This window comes from Pelobates fuscus, chromosome 1 (assembly GCF_036172605.1).
Source record: "Pelobates fuscus isolate aPelFus1 chromosome 1, aPelFus1.pri, whole genome shotgun sequence".
NCBI classification, from domain to species: domain Eukaryota; kingdom Metazoa; phylum Chordata; class Amphibia; order Anura; family Pelobatidae; genus Pelobates; species Pelobates fuscus.
This window is the reverse complement of record NC_086317.1, coordinates 236,662,804-236,684,260: the sequence shown is the minus strand read 5'-3', so window position 1 is coordinate 236,684,260 and position 21,457 is coordinate 236,662,804. Positions and strand designations below refer to the sequence as shown.

General features: G+C 35.7%; 1 protein-coding gene across 2 annotated transcripts in view; it reads left to right on the top strand.

Moving 5' to 3' along the window:
• VMP1 (vacuole membrane protein 1) overlaps positions 1–19,639 on the top strand; it is a 204,593-nt gene extending 184,954 nt beyond the window's left edge. For both annotated transcript variants that reach the window (XM_063455315.1, XM_063455305.1), the window contains exons 11-12: positions 16,283–16,385; positions 18,284–19,639. In XM_063455315.1, the coding sequence (XP_063311385.1) occupies positions 16,283–16,385; positions 18,284–18,427 (247 nt within the window). In that variant the 3' untranslated portion in view covers positions 18,428–19,639. The remainder of the gene's footprint in view (positions 1–16,282; positions 16,386–18,283) is intronic.
• The last annotated feature ends 1,818 nt before the right edge of the window (positions 19,640–21,457 follow it).

The following is a 21,457-nucleotide window of genomic DNA, read 5'->3' as shown; positions in this document are numbered from 1 at the left end:
AAATATGGGACATCAGGACAGTGGAACAGAAGCCCAATATAAGAACATGTATATACATAAAATCTGGTACTTACAGAAAAGCTCTGTGAGACCATATCCTATAATGTTTGCTACAGAAGAGCTTTGTAGTTGTTGTTAAAGGACCACTATAGTGCCAAGAAAACAAACTCGTTTTCCTGGCACTATAGTGCCCTGAGGGTGGTCCCACTCCCGCCGGGCTGAAGGGGGTAAACACTCACCTTTCTCCAGCGCCGGGCTCCCTCGGCGCTGGGGACTCTCCTCCCTCTTCTGATGTCATCGGCAAAATGCGCATGCGTGAAAAGAGCTGCACGCGCATTCAGCCAGTCCATAGGAAAGCATTCTCAATGCTTTCCGATGGACGCTGGCATCTTCTCACTGTGAAAATCACAGTGAGAAGTGCGGAAGCGCCTCTAGCGGCTGTCAATGAGACAGACGCTAGAGGCTGGATTAACCCTAAAGTAAACCCTGAAACTGCTATGTTTACAGCAGGCAGGGTTAATCCTAGATGGACCTGGCACCCAGACCACTTCATTGAGCTGAAGTGGTCTGGGTGCCTATAGTGATCCTTTAAGCTGTAAGTACCATACTTCCATTATGTCCATCTGGTAAATGACTAGTCTGAAGTATACATAGCTAATAGTAATAGTTATTGAACTAATGGTAAGCTCATTTGAACCTCTTGTAAATTGCATTAATTTACCCCTCATACTGCTTATATTGCATCTGTTGCAGTCACTTTTAACTGCACTTGTAAGTGGTGCCAGTATGGGTTTACTTGCCATACTCCGAGCACAGCACTCAGAAATTAGAGCGCAAAAATTTGCATGTTTTGTTCTTATTCATAAAATATGTAACAATATTATTTAAATTAAATTCTGAATGCAAAGATTTATAATACGATCTCACAAGTGCTGTGAAAGTTGCATGAAGATTTGATATGTGATTTCCTGTTGTGTACAGCACCTAACTGGCTAAAATATTAATGCAGGCATGTCAGACCCAACAAGCTGTTTGTTAGCAAATACAGTTTAGTCATAGATGTATATGAATCTCTGATATGAATCATAACTATGACAGTATTGTAGTGAACAAGAAATGGAATATAAAGGTCTAAAGTAAATAGTTTTTATATGTTAATAGCAGCTAGTGGCCCTACAGCTATTATAGCTTCCATTAAGCGTCTTTCAGCTTCTGGCAGTGTAGTTCCTATATAATAATCTGCCAAATCACAATTTTCTTGCTTTCTTACTCCTGTATACCAAAATTCTGCACCCAATGGGTGCTTACATTGTTGCCAAGGTAGTGTTATAATATTATCAAACATTATTACATATAGTTTAATTCTCTAATCTTACTTTATAAACCTTACATAAATCAAGACATAGCAACCTTTGTGATCTTGTGATGGGTGATTAAAAAGTTAATACTTTTTGATGTCTCTCGGTGAGCTGCTTAGAAAACCCCCAGTTTTTCTTAACAGATGTCTTATGATATGAATAAGTAAGAGTGGAACCATTCTGGGGTTTGAAAAGCAAAATAACCTGAAATAGATTCATTGTAAAAATTTGTGTAAGCACATTGCAAATTTGTAGAAATAATTGAATTTCTGGCACATCCCCCCCACCCCTGTTTTTTTTTTTCCATTTCCTATATGTTTTTATTTTTTTCTAGTTTTGTTAAATGAAACCAATAATGAATTTCTGGTGACGGTTAGATTGAGCAACTTTTGCTCTCTGTGCTTCAATGTGTACTCCCAAGTTCCTTACAGCCAGTTTCAGTAAAGCAAGACATGCTTTTCTATAGCCCAGTATATAGTATTTATGCGTGCGTGGTTTATAAATTACTTTTTTTTGTTAGGTTCCATCTCATCCTGCACCACGGGGAAAATTAACAGGGTTATTTACTAAAGCGAGAATTGTGAGGAATTCATTATGAATTTTTACTTTGAATTTATGACAATTCTCACTTTAACCACCTAAGGACACATGACATATGTGACATGTCATGATTCCCTTTTATTCCAGATGTTTGGTCCTTAAGGGGTTAATGAATAACCCTGTAAGAAAATTTCAAAACATAAAAATGAAAGGAAGTGTAACATGGGCCAAAGCTGTCTTAACCGTAGGTCCGCTGACAATAGGCAATTCAATTCTCCCTGTAACAGAGCAGAAAGAGCAAGGAATAAAACACGTCCATCATGGAGCACATATTTCCGGCTACCCTTTCTATGTCACCAAGGACTGCATCCTAGACATCATTTATGAAAAAGTGTGGAAGCACCTGTGGAGTTAGAAGGAAATCATTAGTGTGTGATCTGTGACTCTAAAGCTCTATTCCTCCTGATGTTTTACTGTAGTTTTTATTTATTATTTTCTTGGAGGAGTTGGGAAAGTTGGTAACCTTGTTAAACTTAATGTTTTACATGTTACATAATGTATTTAATAGGGGAATGCTGAAAATGTAAATCTAGAGAGAAAAAAACTACAATGAACTGTGGGTAGCAATTATCTGAAGGAAATTGCAGGAGACATCAGTGGTTAACATTAAACAGGCTTCTGATAACTTTGTAAAACAGCACTACATTAGTTAGATTCCCAGCAGGAAAGTGCTTTATGACTGCAACAGCATATGAACAAAGATCAGAAATATATTGGTGCACATGCTTTTAATGCAGTTAATTTGTTGAGTTTTTAGGCATGTGTTTGTTCTCAGTGAGGCAAGAAACACCTGGGGCTTGGGGTTTCTCTCCAGGACTGTTCTAGCTAAGGTGGGTGAGTCAGGTTATTGATGTCTGAGGTCCAATCTGAGTCATCCCCTGTGGCATCCTGCTATTGGTGTAGCCTCAAGGAAATGGTTGGTAAAAATAATATGAGAATCTTTATCTGAGCAGGAAATGACAAGTCATTAAAATACTAACCGTTGGTGCTGTTGTGATCACTAGTTGGAAAGAAAGAAAGAAAAAAAAACTGTTTCAAAGTTCACATTTTCACACAAGATTGCATGATTGTCAATATCTCTGTAGTGTCACTTAACCATTAGCTATGTACTAGGTTAATAGATAAGTAAAAAAAAAAATAAAAAAAATCTGAAGTATAATTGATTTAGAAGTTGATATTTTTTGTTACTAAGAGATGTTCTTATTTTGTTAAATCTGAGTGAAGCAAGGCAGAGCAGAGACAATTCTGTTTCATGCAATGTATCTGCACGAAAAGGAAAAGTGTGTGTTATGAAAACCACTATAAACTACTTACTACTTGCTAAACAGGGACTGTAAAATCAATTGCAATTGTTAGGTAAAAATATTCTCTCTTAGCTGTAGTTAAAGCCTGGCTCCTATAGACTATTATGCAATTCAGCTTTCAGTTTACCACAGTTATTATTAGCATTTATATAGCTCCAACATTTTCCACAGCACTATATTGTTATACAATGAGGATATATACAACAGTAATTCATATATACAATTAATGTTGGCAGGCGTAAGAGTACACCATTTAGTGTGTGTTTATAGATATGTAGATCTAATAACCCGCACTAAAAATCAACATTGCTCTCTACTTTCATTTTTTTTTTTGAGGGAGCAATTAACTTTGTTAAAATGATAAGCAAACATATTTGTGTATGTATGTATGTATGTATGTATATATGTATATATGTATATATGTGTATATATATATATATATATATATATATATATATATATATATATATATATATATATAATGCTCTTGCACTCACGCTTTATGTCCCCTTATGACCGGGTGCTAGCAAACCACAGCTGTATTATCCAATCTTCCAAATAGATAGCTGCACTCACGGATTTTAAAAGTCCAAAATTTATTGATAAATAAACTTTATTTGATCCTGATGAAAGTCCTCTATGGAGGACTGAAACGTTGAGCATCTTCTTTTAACCCCTTAAGGACCAAACTTCTGGAATAAAAGGGAATCATGACGTGTCACACATGTCATGTGTCCTTAAGGGGTTAAACATTTATCAATAAATTTTTTACTTTTAAAATCCGGACTTAGAGAAACATAACGACCATTACCTACTCATACTTAAACACTCAAAAACCAGCACCATGGGTCATACCGTTACGATCCCTTTGTACCCTACTCATAACAAATGGTGCCCGGAACAAAATGTTGACAATTATCTGCAATCACTCCACAAACAACCATTACAACCTTTGCTAGAACTGCACGGTAACGTTCTAACTACAGCAAGGTTTATGCTCTATGTAAGATTGCTGTTGACTAGACTCGGCTTGAACCCTAGTCAATTTTCAGGTCATTCTTTTCGAATCGGGGCAGCATCTACAGCCTCTGCTAACCACATACCTCCGCACATCATCAAAACAATGGGACGCTGGAAATCTTCCGCTTATACTCTCTATATACCCAATCCTGTTAAAGAATTAAGACTAGCTTTCTGTGACTTATCTAAATAAAGTTTGGTCAACGTATTATGTCTTATGGTATTTTATTTTTGCCCACTTTTTACAGGCCTACTGCTCTGTCGGTTTCGGCACACCACAACCGACTAATTCCAACTAATTGGTATTTATGTTATTATATGTTATGATCTCATATACGGCTATATGGCCACGACCACAAATATATATATATATATATATATATATATATACATACATACACACACACACACACAATCAATCTTTGTAGCAAACAATTTATTAAAGCTTTATTTGGTTGTTGGAAAAAGTTAATGCTAAAGTCCTAGACACTGCTTGATGTTAGTATAGGCTCCACAAACTGGAAGGATGTGATATCTGGTTATGTCAGAATCAACTTGATTGATCAAGACTTTTGTTCAGGTTGAAAAGTTGCTTCTTGCCTTATGATCTGATAAAACTGCTTTTTTTATGTGAACCCATTGTGTGAATGAGCTTCTTTTTGGATATATCTGATAGAAGAGATTTTCTGGTCCTGTTTCAGCTAAGCACCTTGCAGCTATGGGAAACTGAATTTGGACCTTCCTTCCTTTTGTGAGAATCCAAGAATCATGCAAATATCCAGAGTGTCCTGTAGCAACAGCATTATTTTTCAATAGTATTTATGTGTCTGATTTTGTTATGCATGTAGCACAATACATGCGCCGAACTATTGCTGGATGTGGTTAGGCAGAACTTATTGACCATACAGACACGTTGGATCAAATTAGGAAAAATATAAAAGATAGGAGTGGCTATTTAAAAAAAAAAAAAAAGCCATCCGTTTCAGGAATATAGTAAACTGTCTGTTTTTATGTTACGGTTTAAAACCAAAGATTAAATTGGGAAAGGGTACCATTTATTTAATACACAACATGCATCTTGTTGAGGGAGATATCTATCGGCTGTCAGTTGTATAACCATGATCTATATCAAATTTATTCTGTCACTATCAAAACAAATGGAGGGACTAGTTACTTATTTCGGATGCTCAACCTCCTATCCTTATGTCTCCTTATGTAATGTACCCCCTAATTCAGGGCCGGATTAACATAGGGGCTGATGGAGCTGCAGCTCCAGGCCCAGACCCATGGAATAGGCCCATTTTAAAAAAAAAAAAAAATTTTTTTTTTTTTTTACTTTTTTTTTTTTTTTTTTTTTTACACACTACTCTTAGGTTTGCCACCTGGCTGGTATTTTAATGGCACAGCCAGTATTTGAGGCTGCCTGGCACAGCCGGTATTGCAGTAATACCAGCAATACAAATGCAGGTCATTTTCTTAGTATAAACGATAGTATAAGCAATACCAGCACCGGCCAGTAGGGGTCACTGTGTGTGGAGAGAGGCAGGAATAGGAAGTTACAGCATATCCCTGCCTCTCTCTACTACTCACTGATCCTTGGGGGAGCAGCTACACAGCACAGAGAGTCCAGACAGCAGCTCTACAGCTCAGGTAAGTGAGGGATAGGGCGAAAGGCTGCAGGGAGACATGGGGACACTGAGACACTAGAGGACACATGGGGACACATACACTAGGGGACACTGGGAGACCCGTGGACACTGAGATACTTGGGGACACTGGAAAACATGGTGACACTGAGACACTAGGGGGCACTGTGAGACATGGGGACGCTGAGACACATGGGGACAGTGTGAGACATAGGGACATTGGGAGAAGCTGAGACATTGGGACACGGAGATTCTAGGGACACAGTGTCCCCATGTCCCCCAGCCAGTGTCCCCATGGCTCTCAGTTTCCCCTAGTCTCCCAGTGTCTGTGTCCCCATATCTCTGTGTCCCTATTGACTCAGAGTCCCCATGTCTCCCAGTGTCCCCATGTCTCCCAGTCAGTGTCCTCAGTGTACCCATGTATCCCAGTGTCCACAAGTCTCCCAGTGTCTGTGTCCCCATGTCTCTCAGTGTCCACATGTCTTCCAGTGTCCCCATGTCTCCCATGTCTATGTCCACAAGTGTCCCCATGTCTCCTAGTGTCCCCAAGTGTCTGTCTCCCAGCCAGTGTCCATAGTGTCTCAGTATCCCCTAGTCTGCCAGTGTCCCCTAGTCTCCCACTGTCTGTGTTCCCATGTCTCTGTGTCCCTAGTGTCTTAATTTCCGCAAATGTTTCAGTGTCCCCATGTCTCTGTCCCTATGTCTGTATTCAAATGTGCTCCCATGTGTCCCCAGGTCTCTGTGTCCCCAGGTGACTGTGTCCCCATGTCTCACTGTGTCCCCTAGTATCCTAGTGACACACTGAGACATGGGGACAATGGGGACACAGATACTGGGCGACTAGGGGACTGGGCTACATGGGGACACTGACACTGTGATACATAGGGACACTGAGACACTGGGTGACTTGCAGGACTGGGAGACAGGGAGACACTGGGAGCAATTCCTCTATACAGCAGAATCAAACTGTGAGTAGATTGTTGGTGATTTTACAGAATTTTCTCTTATGTCACTCCTTGTGATTTACATCATGTGATGTCACGCATAACTAATTAATTATACAAATGATTAAGGCTAGTATTTTTTTCCAAGAAAGGTGGAAACCCTAACTACTCTTCACATACTCTTGCTTAAACAATCATGTATTTCTGACCCTATAATGTAAAAACCACCATCTAGACCCCCTGGCCCCTTCTTGCCTCCCTAAATATAGTAAAATCGTACTTGTATTCTGTAGTCTGCAGCTGCTGGCTCTGCCTCTGAACTGACTGTCTGCTGACATCATCAGAAGTGGTGGTCTGAGCAAATTGCAATGCTTCCCTATAGGTTTGGCTGAGACTGTCAACTAGGCAGATCAGGGGCAGAGCCAGCACAAGTCAAACATAGCCCTGGCCAATCAGCATCTCCTCATAAAGATACATTGAATCAATGCATCTCTATGAGGAAAGTTCAGTGTCTGCATGCAGAGGGTGGAGACACTGAATGGCAGTGCTGCACACTAGGCAGTACTGCCCCAGGAAGCACCTCTAGCCACTATCTAAGGAGTGGCCAGTGGAGTTATTTTCTCTGAAAAGACATTGTTTACTGCAAAAAGCCTAAAGGGAGTGATTCTACTTACCAGAACAAATACAAAAAATTGTAGTTGTTCTGGTGACTATAGTGTCCCAAAAAAAGTTTGTTTAAGAGGGATGTATGGCAACAAAACTTGTGTGGACTGGCTGACAATCAAATTAGGTAATTAGGTAATGCAGACTTTGGTTTCTCTAACACTGTGACATGTCCTCTTTCTTCAACTCTCACTATATACACCTTTACTCTGCCCCAGACTATATACCAGGAACGTCTGCCTGCTAGTAAGAAGATAAGGAGACAAGTGGACATATGAGTGCTAGGGGACAGTCCTTAGAAAGCGTGGGGTAGGCGCATCATTTGATGCATTCATGTCAAGCTCTGGGTGCTGCCTGCATAGTATGCCCTTAGTTGGACAGCATTCATGCCAGGCTGGCCTTCCAATTCTTTGGACAGACATGCCCCCTTTTGGGGCATGTTCACCCCTTTTGGCAGGTCTGGTCACGTGATTTGCGTCAGTGGCACACCCTTTTACCCTTCCCTTTGACTTCCTGCTTCACTGGACACTGCTGTTAGGGGTTCTGGATTTACTTGAAAGATGAAAGCATAAATTAGAGAGAGATTAGCATAGAGTATGTGTTTTCATATAGCTGCATCCTTTGAGTTTCCCTCCAACGCCATCTCCATCAGATACATGACGCTTGGGAGGTATGTTTTAGTGTTTTTGTCGATAATATTCTATAATTAGGCCCATCATAATTGTCAGCTCCAGGCCCTCTGGGCTCTTAATCTGGCCCTGCCCTAATTTCATGCCTCGCAATATAAAGCATTAAGTATGATTCTTATATATAGTTACAAGTGCTTAATTGTCTTTTTGTTTAGTAGCCTCTGGTCTACAAACTTTGGCAACTGTTGGGGCATTGTGTATGGCAGAGACGAGGCATGGTGGGTGGGTGGCACAAATGAGGTTTCAGCTGCTCATTTATTAACACATCTTCCACTGCTATATGCATGATGCAGTGGCGAAAGGTATACTGCATAACAGGTTTCAGAAGTGCAGAGAAATGTAAATGAAGAAATTATTTATGCTTAGACACATTTATTATGTTAATATAAATACTATATTAATCCATTGTATTTGGCTCTTTTTTAAAGTGATTTTATTTATTTTGCTAAACCAGTTCCCTTTTCAACTTTGGAGCGCGATTCAGAACCGTGATCTTCCTGTTCTAAGCCATTGGGTCTAATTACGAATCATAAAATTGGAATATTGACTTCCAACTAAAGTTGAGAACGAGATCTATCCATAGTCCATGGCAACTATCTTATTCCTTCTTTGAAAACCAAACATAGATGGATGATCTGAGAATTTTAAATCTCTTTTTTTTTGTATTGTTGGTACAGCAGCCACCTGAAAATGTTGCTTAAATTCACCGAATTTCTGCTTGGATACAGATATTAGGGAGTTTTACTTAAAATAATATGAAGTATGTTTGCAATTTATATCTGCCCTAGTTTATCAGGCCTAATTTAGTTCAGTAAGTGTGTGTCAGCAGGATTTGCGATTATTTTCTAAGGATTTAGGATTGATAGTTTCTTACGAGCTGTATTTCTGAGTTTGGGCAATTAATGTACTTTGTATTTAAAAGAGGCTGAAAGAGGAGCTGTCACATATTTTCACACAGCTCAATATCTAAGCTGTATCAATAGGTATAGATTATGCTATTTTCTTTAAAAAAGAAAAAGTTACATAGTGCACTATTCAAGAAGTACCAGAGCATTAATGTGCTTGTATGACACTTTCTAAGCAAAAGTCTATGGATGCTTGAGCTTTGAGGTAAGTGTGACTTAAACCACTGCACTAATCAGAGGATAAACTTTAGTAACACTTACTGGAGTGTGAGTAACTGTCATATGAAAAATATCTCTGTACACTACACAACTAAAATAATGTTTGTTAAATGTAGGCATGGTTTAACACCATGTACTTTTTCAGCATTCACGTTTTGTTATCAAGTTAAATATCAAGAATTTTTTTGTAGACCAACAATTGAATGCTTACACGAGGTATAATAAGTCATTCTCTCTTTTTTTTTTTTCTCCATTGTACAGAAACATTAGGGGTGTGTGGGGGCTTTATCAGTGGCCTAAAGTATTAAATTGGATAAATAATGAAGGAAAAAAGTCACAATCCATTGGTGACTTTTCAACTTTTACATTTTTGCAGCACTATCTAGAACAGAATGTTTTGATAAATCTCCCATATTTTATCTAGCTTGTCAATACTAACTTCTCCCCCAATATTATTGTACAAAACAAGCAGGGTGCCCTTTTGAATGTAAGCTTACTGCAATACTGATTGTATGATGGACATTGGAGGGAGTTTGGGCATCACATGCATCATGGCAAGGAAAAACGCTCTCAAGGTTTATCACAAATAAACAAGGTTAGAATTATTCGTACAATTTGAAAATTGGCATAGATACTAAATGGCTAAAGGTAAGTGGACAATCCTTTAGTCAGTAGATTAAATTATCTAAACCACACTCACTCACACACACACACACACACACACACACAAACATACATTTGACATTAAATAACCCATACTGCTCAACCCAATGTGTGTGTGTGTGACGTTTGTGCTATACTAGAGCTGCCTTGTTCAGTTGCCACAACAGTTTTTATAATGGAACCAATGAGTGCTAAAGCACGTAGCATATAAACGATCATCACATGTCTGTTGGAGTGGTGTAAAGAGCACTACCATGGACTCTGGAGCAGTGGAAAGGTGCCCTGCAGAGATTTATTATACTTTACTTGAATGGCTGCATAATGCCAGCTATAAGTTTAAGAGGAATCGTGGTGTAGGCAGTGACTAACAAGGCAAACTACAAGCCAGCCTTAATCACTTGACTTCTATCTCCAGTTTCACAAATTATCTTGGGACTGAAGGAGGCAAAACCCAGAATAATAATAATTTTCCGACATATATTGGAAATCGTTTCAATCTAAATGTAGACTGCTAATGTGGCAACGAAGACACCAACTTTATATTAGCACTTAGAAGTTGGAGTAAGATGAATAGGTGTCCAACTACCTATGTACATGTATAACAGCACAATTATTTCCCTCATTGTTTGGTTCATCTTGAAGCTTATTTTATGTTTATTCATAAAGTGTATGTAAATTCCTACTAAGTATGAATTAAAGACCAGTTTGATTGGATGCAAAGATCTATTTCAAGAACAGCATTATAAATGGCATATTTTTATTTGTTTTGCTGTAGCTGATAGGTTGTTGCATCTAATTGACGTCAATAATGGAATGTAAGGCAAATTAGAGCATTTCTACACCACAATAATATGATGTCAACATTGTTTGAAGCTTTCTGTTAAGTCTTAGTTATGAGACGTTACGGGAACAGGTTAACCTGTCTTAACTCCCGAGTTAGTATTTGTTAAAATAACTTTTGTGAATATAGTGCTTATCTCTCCAACCCACCACACAAATGCTATATTCAGCCTCTACTGAGTTACAAGTCAATAACAAAAAAAAAAATGGAACACCTCATTCATATAATTTCTCAGTGCCATAAAGGCTATTTTAAACTTAGGATTTTATAACCATTACCAGTTTAAGTTTGAGAAGGGCAAAAGTAAGCTAAAGGTCTATTACAGAGACAAAATAAGTCACTACACAAAGTACATGTAATTACCATACATTTAAAGTAGCAAGCAATTTATTTTAGCATATTGTTCGCTATTACAGGATCATTTAAATGCAGGAGTGTTCCTTTAAAACCAATAAAAGTGTGTCATCCATTGTTGTTTAGTAAATAGTACAGATAGTTCTGTGTGTGTTTAACCTATCCTTTCTGCAGAAGCAATATAACCTAAAAATATTATTTCTGACAAGTGTGAACTTTATAATATTTAAAAATGGTTAGTTTTGAGATATATTTAATATTATGAAGTTCGCACTCTATGTAACTTAGGTCACATTCCAAAGTGACATTTCCAAAGTGGCATTTATTTTCAGTACTGTTTGTTTATATATATATATATATATATATATATATAATGTGATTGCTGCATTGGTATAGCAAGTATGAACTTCATAATATTGTGTGTGTATATCTAAAAACTAAGTGTTTAAATATTACTTGTTCTACCAATGCAGGAATCCTATTATTTTTGTTATATTGCTTCTGCAGATAGGTTAAATACACAAAGCTGTTTGTGTGTGAATAAATATAGTGTGTGTGTCATTATCATGTTTTGCATGTTTAGTATGAGATTTTATATATATATATATATATAATCTCCCCATCCTTTCAAAAACAAAATATTTGTGTGTGTGTGTTGTGTATATGTATATGTGTGTAACATTATCATGTTTTGCATGTTTAGTAGGAGATTTATTTATTTATTTATATATATATATATATCCCCATCCTTTCAAAAAAATAAATATTTGTGTATATATATATATATATATATATATATATATATATATATATATATATAGAATCTTAAAATGTATTCCCAACTACTTTCCTGTTTGTAAGGGTATCAAGAAAAATATATTTAATTTATTTAGAATTTTGATAGCTCTTATACATACAGATACACTAACAGAATGATTATACAAGACATGATTTCATCTCCTTTTACTATTGCTTTCTTTTAGATAGGGAGAGTTATCCATGTTAGAATCTGAATGAATTAAGTTAGGTTATAATACATATGACACTTCTTTTAAGAGTTACTCAATACTCTTTTTTTTTCCTTATTCGCTTTAAATGTTAAATTTACAGTGCATTTTAAGCACCTTATTTCTTTTAAAATGTAGAAGTTTACCATTTTTCTTGGAACTTTTTTCATCCTTTCTCCTGCATTACTAATATTTTTTTAAAGTGTGTGCCTCCATAACATATATATTGTAAAAATGTCTTTACACACAATTTTGCAATTCTATTTTTAAATGGCAGGTGATTTCATATTTCTATAAATCCTAATCACTAAAATCACCATGTATCATTCTTAGCATATACACATATGACTACATATTATTTCATCTATTAAAAAAAAAGCACATTTTGAATGCACCAATTTGTGAATAGCATGCAGAACGCAAACCACAGTCTACAAAATTATATTTTTTATGAATATAGAGAATACTTGATCGCTTCAGGATAAACAGTCAAATGTATTTGTGTTTTACAGTATGCATAGAGGCATTACAGTTAAGTACACCAGTTTTATTTGATGGTGTGACGTTTGTACACTTTCCACAATAAGCGAACAATTTTAGTATTTTGGCTGTTACCACACCTAAAATCATATACCCTTCCTCTATTTACTGTAGGGATGTACAATTTTAACCTCAGAAACATTATTACTTTTACTTAATGGTCTACATTAATTCTTTAGAAAGTGTGTGAAAGAAATAAGGGATGTGTTTACAATAAATAATAAACTGAATTAAACACTCAGACTTTATTAATTAAATGTAGAAATACAATTTTTTTTAATCATGGTTGTTTATATAAGCCATCTACAATCACAATTTAGACATTTATAAAATAAGGTTTGATATTAAAATCTGTATAGATCTATGTATTTTAACAGATACATACATGATAGTAATAATAATTTAGAAATTCAAAGTATACATAAAGTTACGTAGAAGGAATAATTATTGCATATTTGTAAATACATCAAAATCACACAACGTAGCATTTTCTGAAGTATTCGTGTTGTGTAAATGGCTTAGTAGAAATTAAATATTAGTACAAAAGTATAGTTCAAAATATACATTATGTGTATATGATACAATTGTTGCTATCTTATGAACTAGTTTTGTTAAATTACATAATGATCTGATGTCTCTCTGTTTTTTAAACAAAATATAAGAGATATTGCTGATGGGTATTGTTAGAAAACTACACCAAAAGGTTTTTTTTCTTTGTTTGTTTCTTTCTTTTTCACATTTGAGTAGATTAACAAATTAAATAAGTATATAGAGAGTGAGAGAGAACATTGTGATTTTACCTTCTCAGCCGCTGTCTGTGCCTGGTTACTCATCTTAGCTCCTCATACCAGTAGTCATTGCTCAATATTAGTAATTTGTGCTGCTATAAACGAGTCATATTTCCCTACCACCTCTGTCTCACAAATACATGTTTACCAGAAATCCAGGCAATGAATGGTGATCTAAATGTTTAGTAAGAGGTCGTTTTAGACTCCAGATCTCTACGAACAATAAAGAGTGAGAAATTCACCCACCCTTACTCTATGACTAGCCACCTATGTGTCATTGATTTGCAACTGTAGGCATGCTTTTTTGCTAGTTTGCGTGTGTGTATGTGCGTGTGTGTATGTGCGTGTGTGTATGTGTGTGTGTGTGTATGTATATATATATATATATATATATATATATATATATATATATATATATATATAAAATAATTGTCCTATTTATAGTTAAATCCACCCTCATAATATTTTAAAGCACTACGGAATCTGTTGGCACTTTATAAATGGCAATAATTATAGCCAAAGGTGTAAATAAAATATTTAAAATCTTGCTTTGCAATGGAACATACACAAAGAACTGACCTTTTTTTTAAGACAATATGTTAAACAATATATTTGGCAGACTATATATATATATATATATATATATAGTATATTTGTGTGTATGTAAAATAACAATTAAATTAGTATTTTGTAATACATTTTATTGGACGAACAACATTTTTGAATAACAAACTTAATTTGACTTCAAAAAGGAAGAATCTCCCAAAGGCTTGCCACTCTACGTATCCTATATTAAAATGCCTATAAAAAATTTACTAATACAAGATACTAATTTTACATCTACATCACTGGACTAATATGGCTACAATCTCTACTCAAATATATAGATAGCTATAGATCTGTATGTGTGTATGTGTATATATATATATATATATATATATATATATATATATATATATAGAATATGTATGTATGTATAATTAGAGGAAATGCGTCTATTTAAAACTTCTATTTTTTTAATTTTGTTGGATTTAAAATGTCTTATCCAACACTATTTTCTGCGATAGTGTTTGTGTGTATGTGTATATGTATATATATATATATATATATATGTGTGTGTGTGTGTGTGTGTATATATATATATATATATATGTGTGTGTGTATATATGTGTGTGTGTGTGTGTGTGTGTGTGTGTATAATTAGAGGAAATTCATATATTTAAATACTTTTATTTTTTTTAATTTTGTTGGATTTAAAATGTCTTCTCCAACACTATTTTTTGTGATTGTGTGTGTGTATGTGTGTAACTGTCTTTTTAAAAACAAATATTTGTGTGTACATTATACATTCAAAAAAATAGTCTTGCACTCCAATTTACTGGTGTTTTTGTCCAGTGCTTGTCAGCATTCACAGACTCAAAAATGTATCCAGATAGCACTCCCAGGACTCCAAAGCATGAAAGTAAAACTTATCTTTTAACCCCTTAAGGACACGTGACATGTCATGATTCCCTTTTAATCCATAAGTTTGGTCCTTAAGGGGTTAATGCTCAAAATAAAAAGATCGACACTTCAGTTTGTAATCCAAACTTTCATCAGGATCACATATTTATCGATGAGATATAAAATGAAGCCTGGCAGTAAATGTGTATCCAGCTGTTTCTTTGCATAACATTTGCTTTCCATAGAGGAACTGGAACCTCTTTATAGTTGAATTATAGTTATTTTGTTTATTATAGTTATTCAGTTAAATGTTAAAACTGTACTCACTTGCATGCATACATTTGTTTTTGGTGTTGTGTGAATAGAATTACACCTATAGATCCATCCATGGCCAGGTGGAGCCTGCTCCATCCAGCTTTGGGACAGCACGTATACACTGTACTAATAGAACCAAGTCTCAGGTGGCTGGTGCTGGTGTTACTAACCCTCTAGTTTACTATCACAATACTTTCTTCCTATTATTTAATTATATGCTGTTCCACTGTTTTAACAGTAAGATAAAACTATTGGCAAATAAACCCTTAATTGTTCTTCTTACATAAGAATCAGTGCACAAAGTGACAAATACTGTAACGCAGTGCAAGGTCCACAGTACTTTAGATCCTTTGTTCATTTTGTTTATCACTGACTTATGACCAGCAGGGGAGGTTGCCAATGGTGGTAGCTAATCCATTCTTGTGCAATACCATTACGCATACATAAGACTCATAACCCCTCTGTTCCCAACACAGCTTGCAGCATATTGCTCAGCACTATTGCACATCCCTCCATCCCTTAAAGGGTTAGAGGAATGTAATTTTCTAAAGAAAGTTACGCCTTTCGGAACACAAAAGGGGCGAGTCTAAAGAAGGGTGGGCAGTTTCTGTTTCAAGTGAGTATGACACAAGCACCACTCATTTCCTTATTAATCGGTTCAAACCAGTTCTTACAGGAACCGCTTGTGATAAATGTGGGAGTTCTCAGAAGTCATTCATTTTATTTTCTGCACTGCACCAGTGCACATAGCTCAGCCAGAGAGATTCCTCCTCAGCAGACAGAAGCTGACTCACATTTCTCTGGTTCCTTCCTGTATATGCCAAGGACAAAGGCTTACTTTTCTTTTTCTGATTTAACTTAAAGGGTAAGTAATTGCAAAAACATTAACAATTTTCTCCTGGTTCTTTTTTTTCTTTTTATTTTCCCACCTCCGTCGGTCCACATCTGTCTACATCTGTGCCTCTGGATGCAAATGAACCAAGGTCTGTTCCGAGTATCGGTCCTTCCCTACAAAAGCCGTTTCAGGAATATCTGGAGTCTCAGAGGAAAAAGCTTCACCTTAAATCAGATACCAGCAGCCCGCAGGTGAGATAATGTTACTTCTTCCTAAACTTCGCTGAGCAGGATCTGTGTGCTGCCTGTCATTTCATGTGCGCTTTGCCAAGTCTCTTAGCAACAAAACATCTGAGAGGGCTTAAGAATTTTGTTACACTTTTGCACATTTTGCTGGTTTGAAAGGTGTGGGGTTTTTTTGAAATTTTTTTTTGGGGGGGTGGCTTTTTCCTTTTCTTGTTGGTTTTTTTTTTTTTTTTTTTTTTTTTTTTAACATAATTTTAAGGGCAATTACCAGTACTAGTTTATTTGGTACTTTGTAGGTTTTACTCCTTTATTAGAACTGTTGCAGCCTACGAATATGTAAATCGTTGGACTTGAAATACTTTAGTTTACTTAGTATACTTAGTTTACTTAGTATACATGGGTAAATGTAAAGATGTTTTAGCCGATCATCCCCTCAATACTATGTATATGTGATTATACATTTCAACTAATATATGTGTATAAATACTTCTGCAACTTATATAGTCTTTATTTAATTTACAGCTACTTGCATTTAATGGCACATTAATGGATGCTTGGTGGTTTACAAGATAGACGTGTGTGTGTATGTGTGTATATATATACCTCCAGGGCCTATATGTTATAGCTATAAAAGTAAGCAAATGCTATTAAAAAAGACTGACCTTTACTTTTATGACTTTTTTGTCATTGGCTTTAAAGTAGCCCCATTCATCTTTTGAGTACACTTTTAATTATGCTATATAAGGTTCTTAGCCAATTAAATTATCTTTTTTTTTCTCTATTACAACCTGCTTAGTGATAGGGCAGAGCTGCCAGTCACGCCCTGAAATCCTTTATTCATTTTCTGAAGCTTTATAGACACGTCTTTGTCAGTGCGGCTTCTGACTCATGTGTTTGTCTGGGGGATAGGTGGGTACAGAATACACAAATGGGATTAATCACTGAATATAGAAGATTTGGTTAAAATACTGCTTGAGGGAGAGATAAAACAGATATACAAAATAAATATGTTTTAGAACCTATAGACTGTAAGCTCGTTTGAGCAGGGTCCTCTTCAACCTATCGTTCCTGTAAGTTTTCTTGTAATTGTCCTCTGTATAGTTAAACCCCCCCTCTCATAATATTTGAAAGCGCTACGGAATTTGTTGGCACTTTATAAATGGCAATAATAATAATAACCAAAAGTGTTAATAAAATATTTAAAATTACCTTTTTTGAAGACAATATGTTAAACAATATATTTGGCAGACAATATGTTAAAACATAATGTGACTTGTTCACAAAATGAACAAACTAATAAGAGAACTTTATTACTAGACATTTTGACTTAGTCAAAAATGAAGTGATTACTGCCCTCCATTGGCCACATATATATATATATACTTTCAAGGAAGCAACATGAACATAGTTTGATGTTAACAGTAACCACAAAATGGGAAAAAAAAAACCTTTGTCAGAACACACCCATTGCCTTAAGACCGTATGTTTAAACATTGATGTGTTATATTACCATTTGACATCTATTAATTTCTTTGGTGTTGGCAAGATTTACAGCCCATCAGTCACATTATAGTCTTCAGATTACTAAGATAGTTACATAGTAATGTAGACTGAAATTCCCATCAAGTTTAGACTTTTGCACATCTGTTTCGGTAATTAAAAGCTTACTTTTCAAGGATGAATGTATATTACATCTTTGATTTTTTGCAGTGATTGACAGACTGCTAATTGCATTCTGAATAAAGCATACCCCGTGATTGAGTGTAACTAGGATCAGGGAAGTTTGAATAGAGAGAAGGCACTAGCGTTCAGGGTGGAAGGACTGTTGACGTAACTCAATGCATTACATTCATGTGAACGGTAATAACCTCACCAATTGTGTTGTGCTTCTTCTGTTCCTGCAGGGGGAAAACTGGCTATCGTGGGCGTTTGAGAAGCTGGTGATTGTTATGGTGTTCTATTTCATTCTCTCCATCATCAACTCCATGGCACAGAGTTATGCCAAACGTGTACAACAGACTAAGTTATCTGTTGAGAAGACAAAATGAAGGCATAACCTCTGGGAATAAAAGGGAGGGTGAATGGCAAAAAAAAAAAGGACAAAATGCTACTTAGCAAACTTTATTGACCTTATTAACTGTTAAAACAATTGGCAAAGTAATCTGGGACATTTTTAAAACAACCCCTTTCCCCTAAATCACATAAATTATTTTTTTTCTAATATTTTTTTCAAAGTATAAAAAAGGTTCAAATTATTTTCTGTGACAAATAAGAGATGTATGTGTGGCAAAGTAAGGTAATGTATACACTCTATTAACTATTTCCATCTTTATTTTTTCTTGGTGACTTGATTTTGTTTCTTGTAACTCCTCACCATTGTGTAACTCCTTCAATAATGGAAGGGATTCTGCTTGCTAGAGTATTGTTCCTGTGGCAATTCTAATCTTTTAGAATGCAAGTCACCGTGGTACAGGACAGTGCTACCAGGACTGCTCTGAGGAGTTATGTAATTGTAAATGCCAGTCTTGTTGGAATGGAAAACCAATGTGTGTTGCCCTTTATTTAACCCACTGTTTGTGAGCAAAGTTATGGAGTTAGAAGCAGTACATTGCTGTGCAGTGCATTGCTAGTTCTTTCAGGCCCACAGAAGTTAACTTTCCTTGGTCAGATTTGCATTTGTTCCTTGCTACAACTGAATACAACTTTTTTTTCCTTCTTATAATTGTGATTATGTGAAGTTATGTTCAAACACCTTTGTAAATAAGTACAGATTGTCCTGTACAATTCCAGATGCCTTGAGTATTTCTTTGGCGAATAAACCCAAAGAACATTTGTGGAGGCTCTCTGTAATTACATCTGCTAACCTCATCTGGGGATTGTTATTGCCCTCAATTTACCTTCCATTACCTTACTAAAGGCTAATTCATGCTGTTTAACTTTTCTGCACATTGGGAGCCAGCAGAGGACACAGTGATCCCAATCTAAATATGGCAGACTTGGCAATGATCTGAGCATACTGGCCCTTATGAGTCACATTTTCTCTAGGAAGGATATACATTGGAGGGATGGGAATTGCAATCAGTATACTGCAGAACTACCCACTCCCTCCTCCCTAAATACAAGCTGCTCACTGAATACAGTGTACACACTTGGTAACCATCCAGTTCTATTAAACTGACATCATTTTTTTTTTTCTTCTTCAATTCTGTACATCTAGAATGGAAAGCTAAAACTGAACGTTATAAAGCCACCTTTGATAATTCCAGAATTTCTTGTGTAATTTTTTTCCCTCTTAAGTATATTTTTCACTTTTCCTTTGTGATATGTTTTTTAGTTTTAGATTTCTGTTGCATTGACTCTTTTGTCCGCCCCCTCTCATAGCTGTTTGACCGGAGTTTATTGCGTGCGTGTTAATCCTCCCTGTAGAAAAACCTATTGTCTGCGATTTCTCAATAATTCTTGCCGTGCAGAAGCAGGAAGGACAAAGCATGTAGAGCTCTGGCACAGCACTCAGTACTGACTTAATATGACACTGCCTTTCTTGAAAATTCCATAGTTCCAATTTCCCCTATGCCAATCCTGAGTCACTTTAACCCTTAGTACTTATTTTGTATATTCCAAAAAAATCCTTTGATTCCGTTCTTAAAATTAATACTAATCTGGGTAGAACATGGTAAATTGAAAGGTCCTTAATTTAGTTGCCCACTGCAATGGGAACTTCCTTTTTTTTTTTTTTTTATAGCTTTTAGCCATTTTGATTCCATTTGTTTTCAATATTTTCAAGGAGGCTACATGCATTACAGAAATCGGATTACAGAAGACACGTGTTTTTTAAAATTATGTTGGCTTTTGCAGTGCAGCAAAGACCCAACACTGCCATTTCTTTAATTTAACTACTTACTACTAATGCTTTATTTTAAAAAGGTTTAACATGGTAAGCAATAAATAAATCATTAAAAAATTATAAATGTTCAGAGCAACTAAACTTAATCTAGTTACCGGTATTTTAAAAACATTAAATGCAATATTCAGGTTTTTTTTTCTTAATGTGTTTTTTTTTATTTATTTATTTATTTTGTTATTGATACCCTTAACCTTCAAAAGAGTTGCTGTTACGTGCTTATTTGAGAAGTTCTGCAGGGCCTAAGAAATGTCCTCAATTAGTGTGTTTTTGTAAAGTTTGCATTTGTATCCTCCAGTTCTGAGTAGAAACATTCCAGTGGAATGAGTCAGCAACTGATGACGCATGTGGGGCCATTTTGCAATTGAATTTCAGTGGAAAAGGTGGCAGGCATTATCAAAGACAAATAACCCTCAAGTGCATTGTTAATTGCATTGTTGAAAAAAGGCTTTAGACGCATGACATGATAATGCCTTAAAGGAAACTCCTGTTATGAACATTTCTTCACATCACTTATGTATGGTAGTATTAATGAAGCACAGTGGTATAGCAAACATGTCAGGTACATGTTTTTAACAATTGCTGCTTTAGAATCCAGATTTTTCGGCATCTTCTTAATAGACCAGATATGCCCTCCTGATAAAACAAATCAAAAATATCAAAAGTGAGGATTTATGGTCCAAGTGTTTACATGTAGCACTTCAAAATTATGCATTGTCTTGTTAACTAGATTCCCAATTACTGTTAATTTAATAAAGAATGTAAATACTTCAGATTTATTACACGCATGTTGCTGATTTGCAAAAAGGTTAATAGAAAGTCTCAATCCTTACTGGTTATTTTTAATTTAATTATGATATTGCTTTTATGTAAACTGTCTGCCTTACTGTTTGTTTCTACTGTGCTTTAATATTTACTCTGTGTAAATTTCTGACAGTGGTGGCAATTATTGACACTGCATTTCTTGAGATGTCTTAGAACAGGCTCAGCCTCATTGCAAGTGTAGTTGGAGAACATCTACAGGGCCAAGTTTTGCCACGGCTTCTCTACCATACAGCTCTGTGTTTAAAAGGCTGACATTATTTTATAGGATTGTGCATGCTTCAGACAGGTCATGTCCATTGTCTGCTGAATCATATCTTCCTGCATTTTGTATATACATCTGCCGTCCATCTAT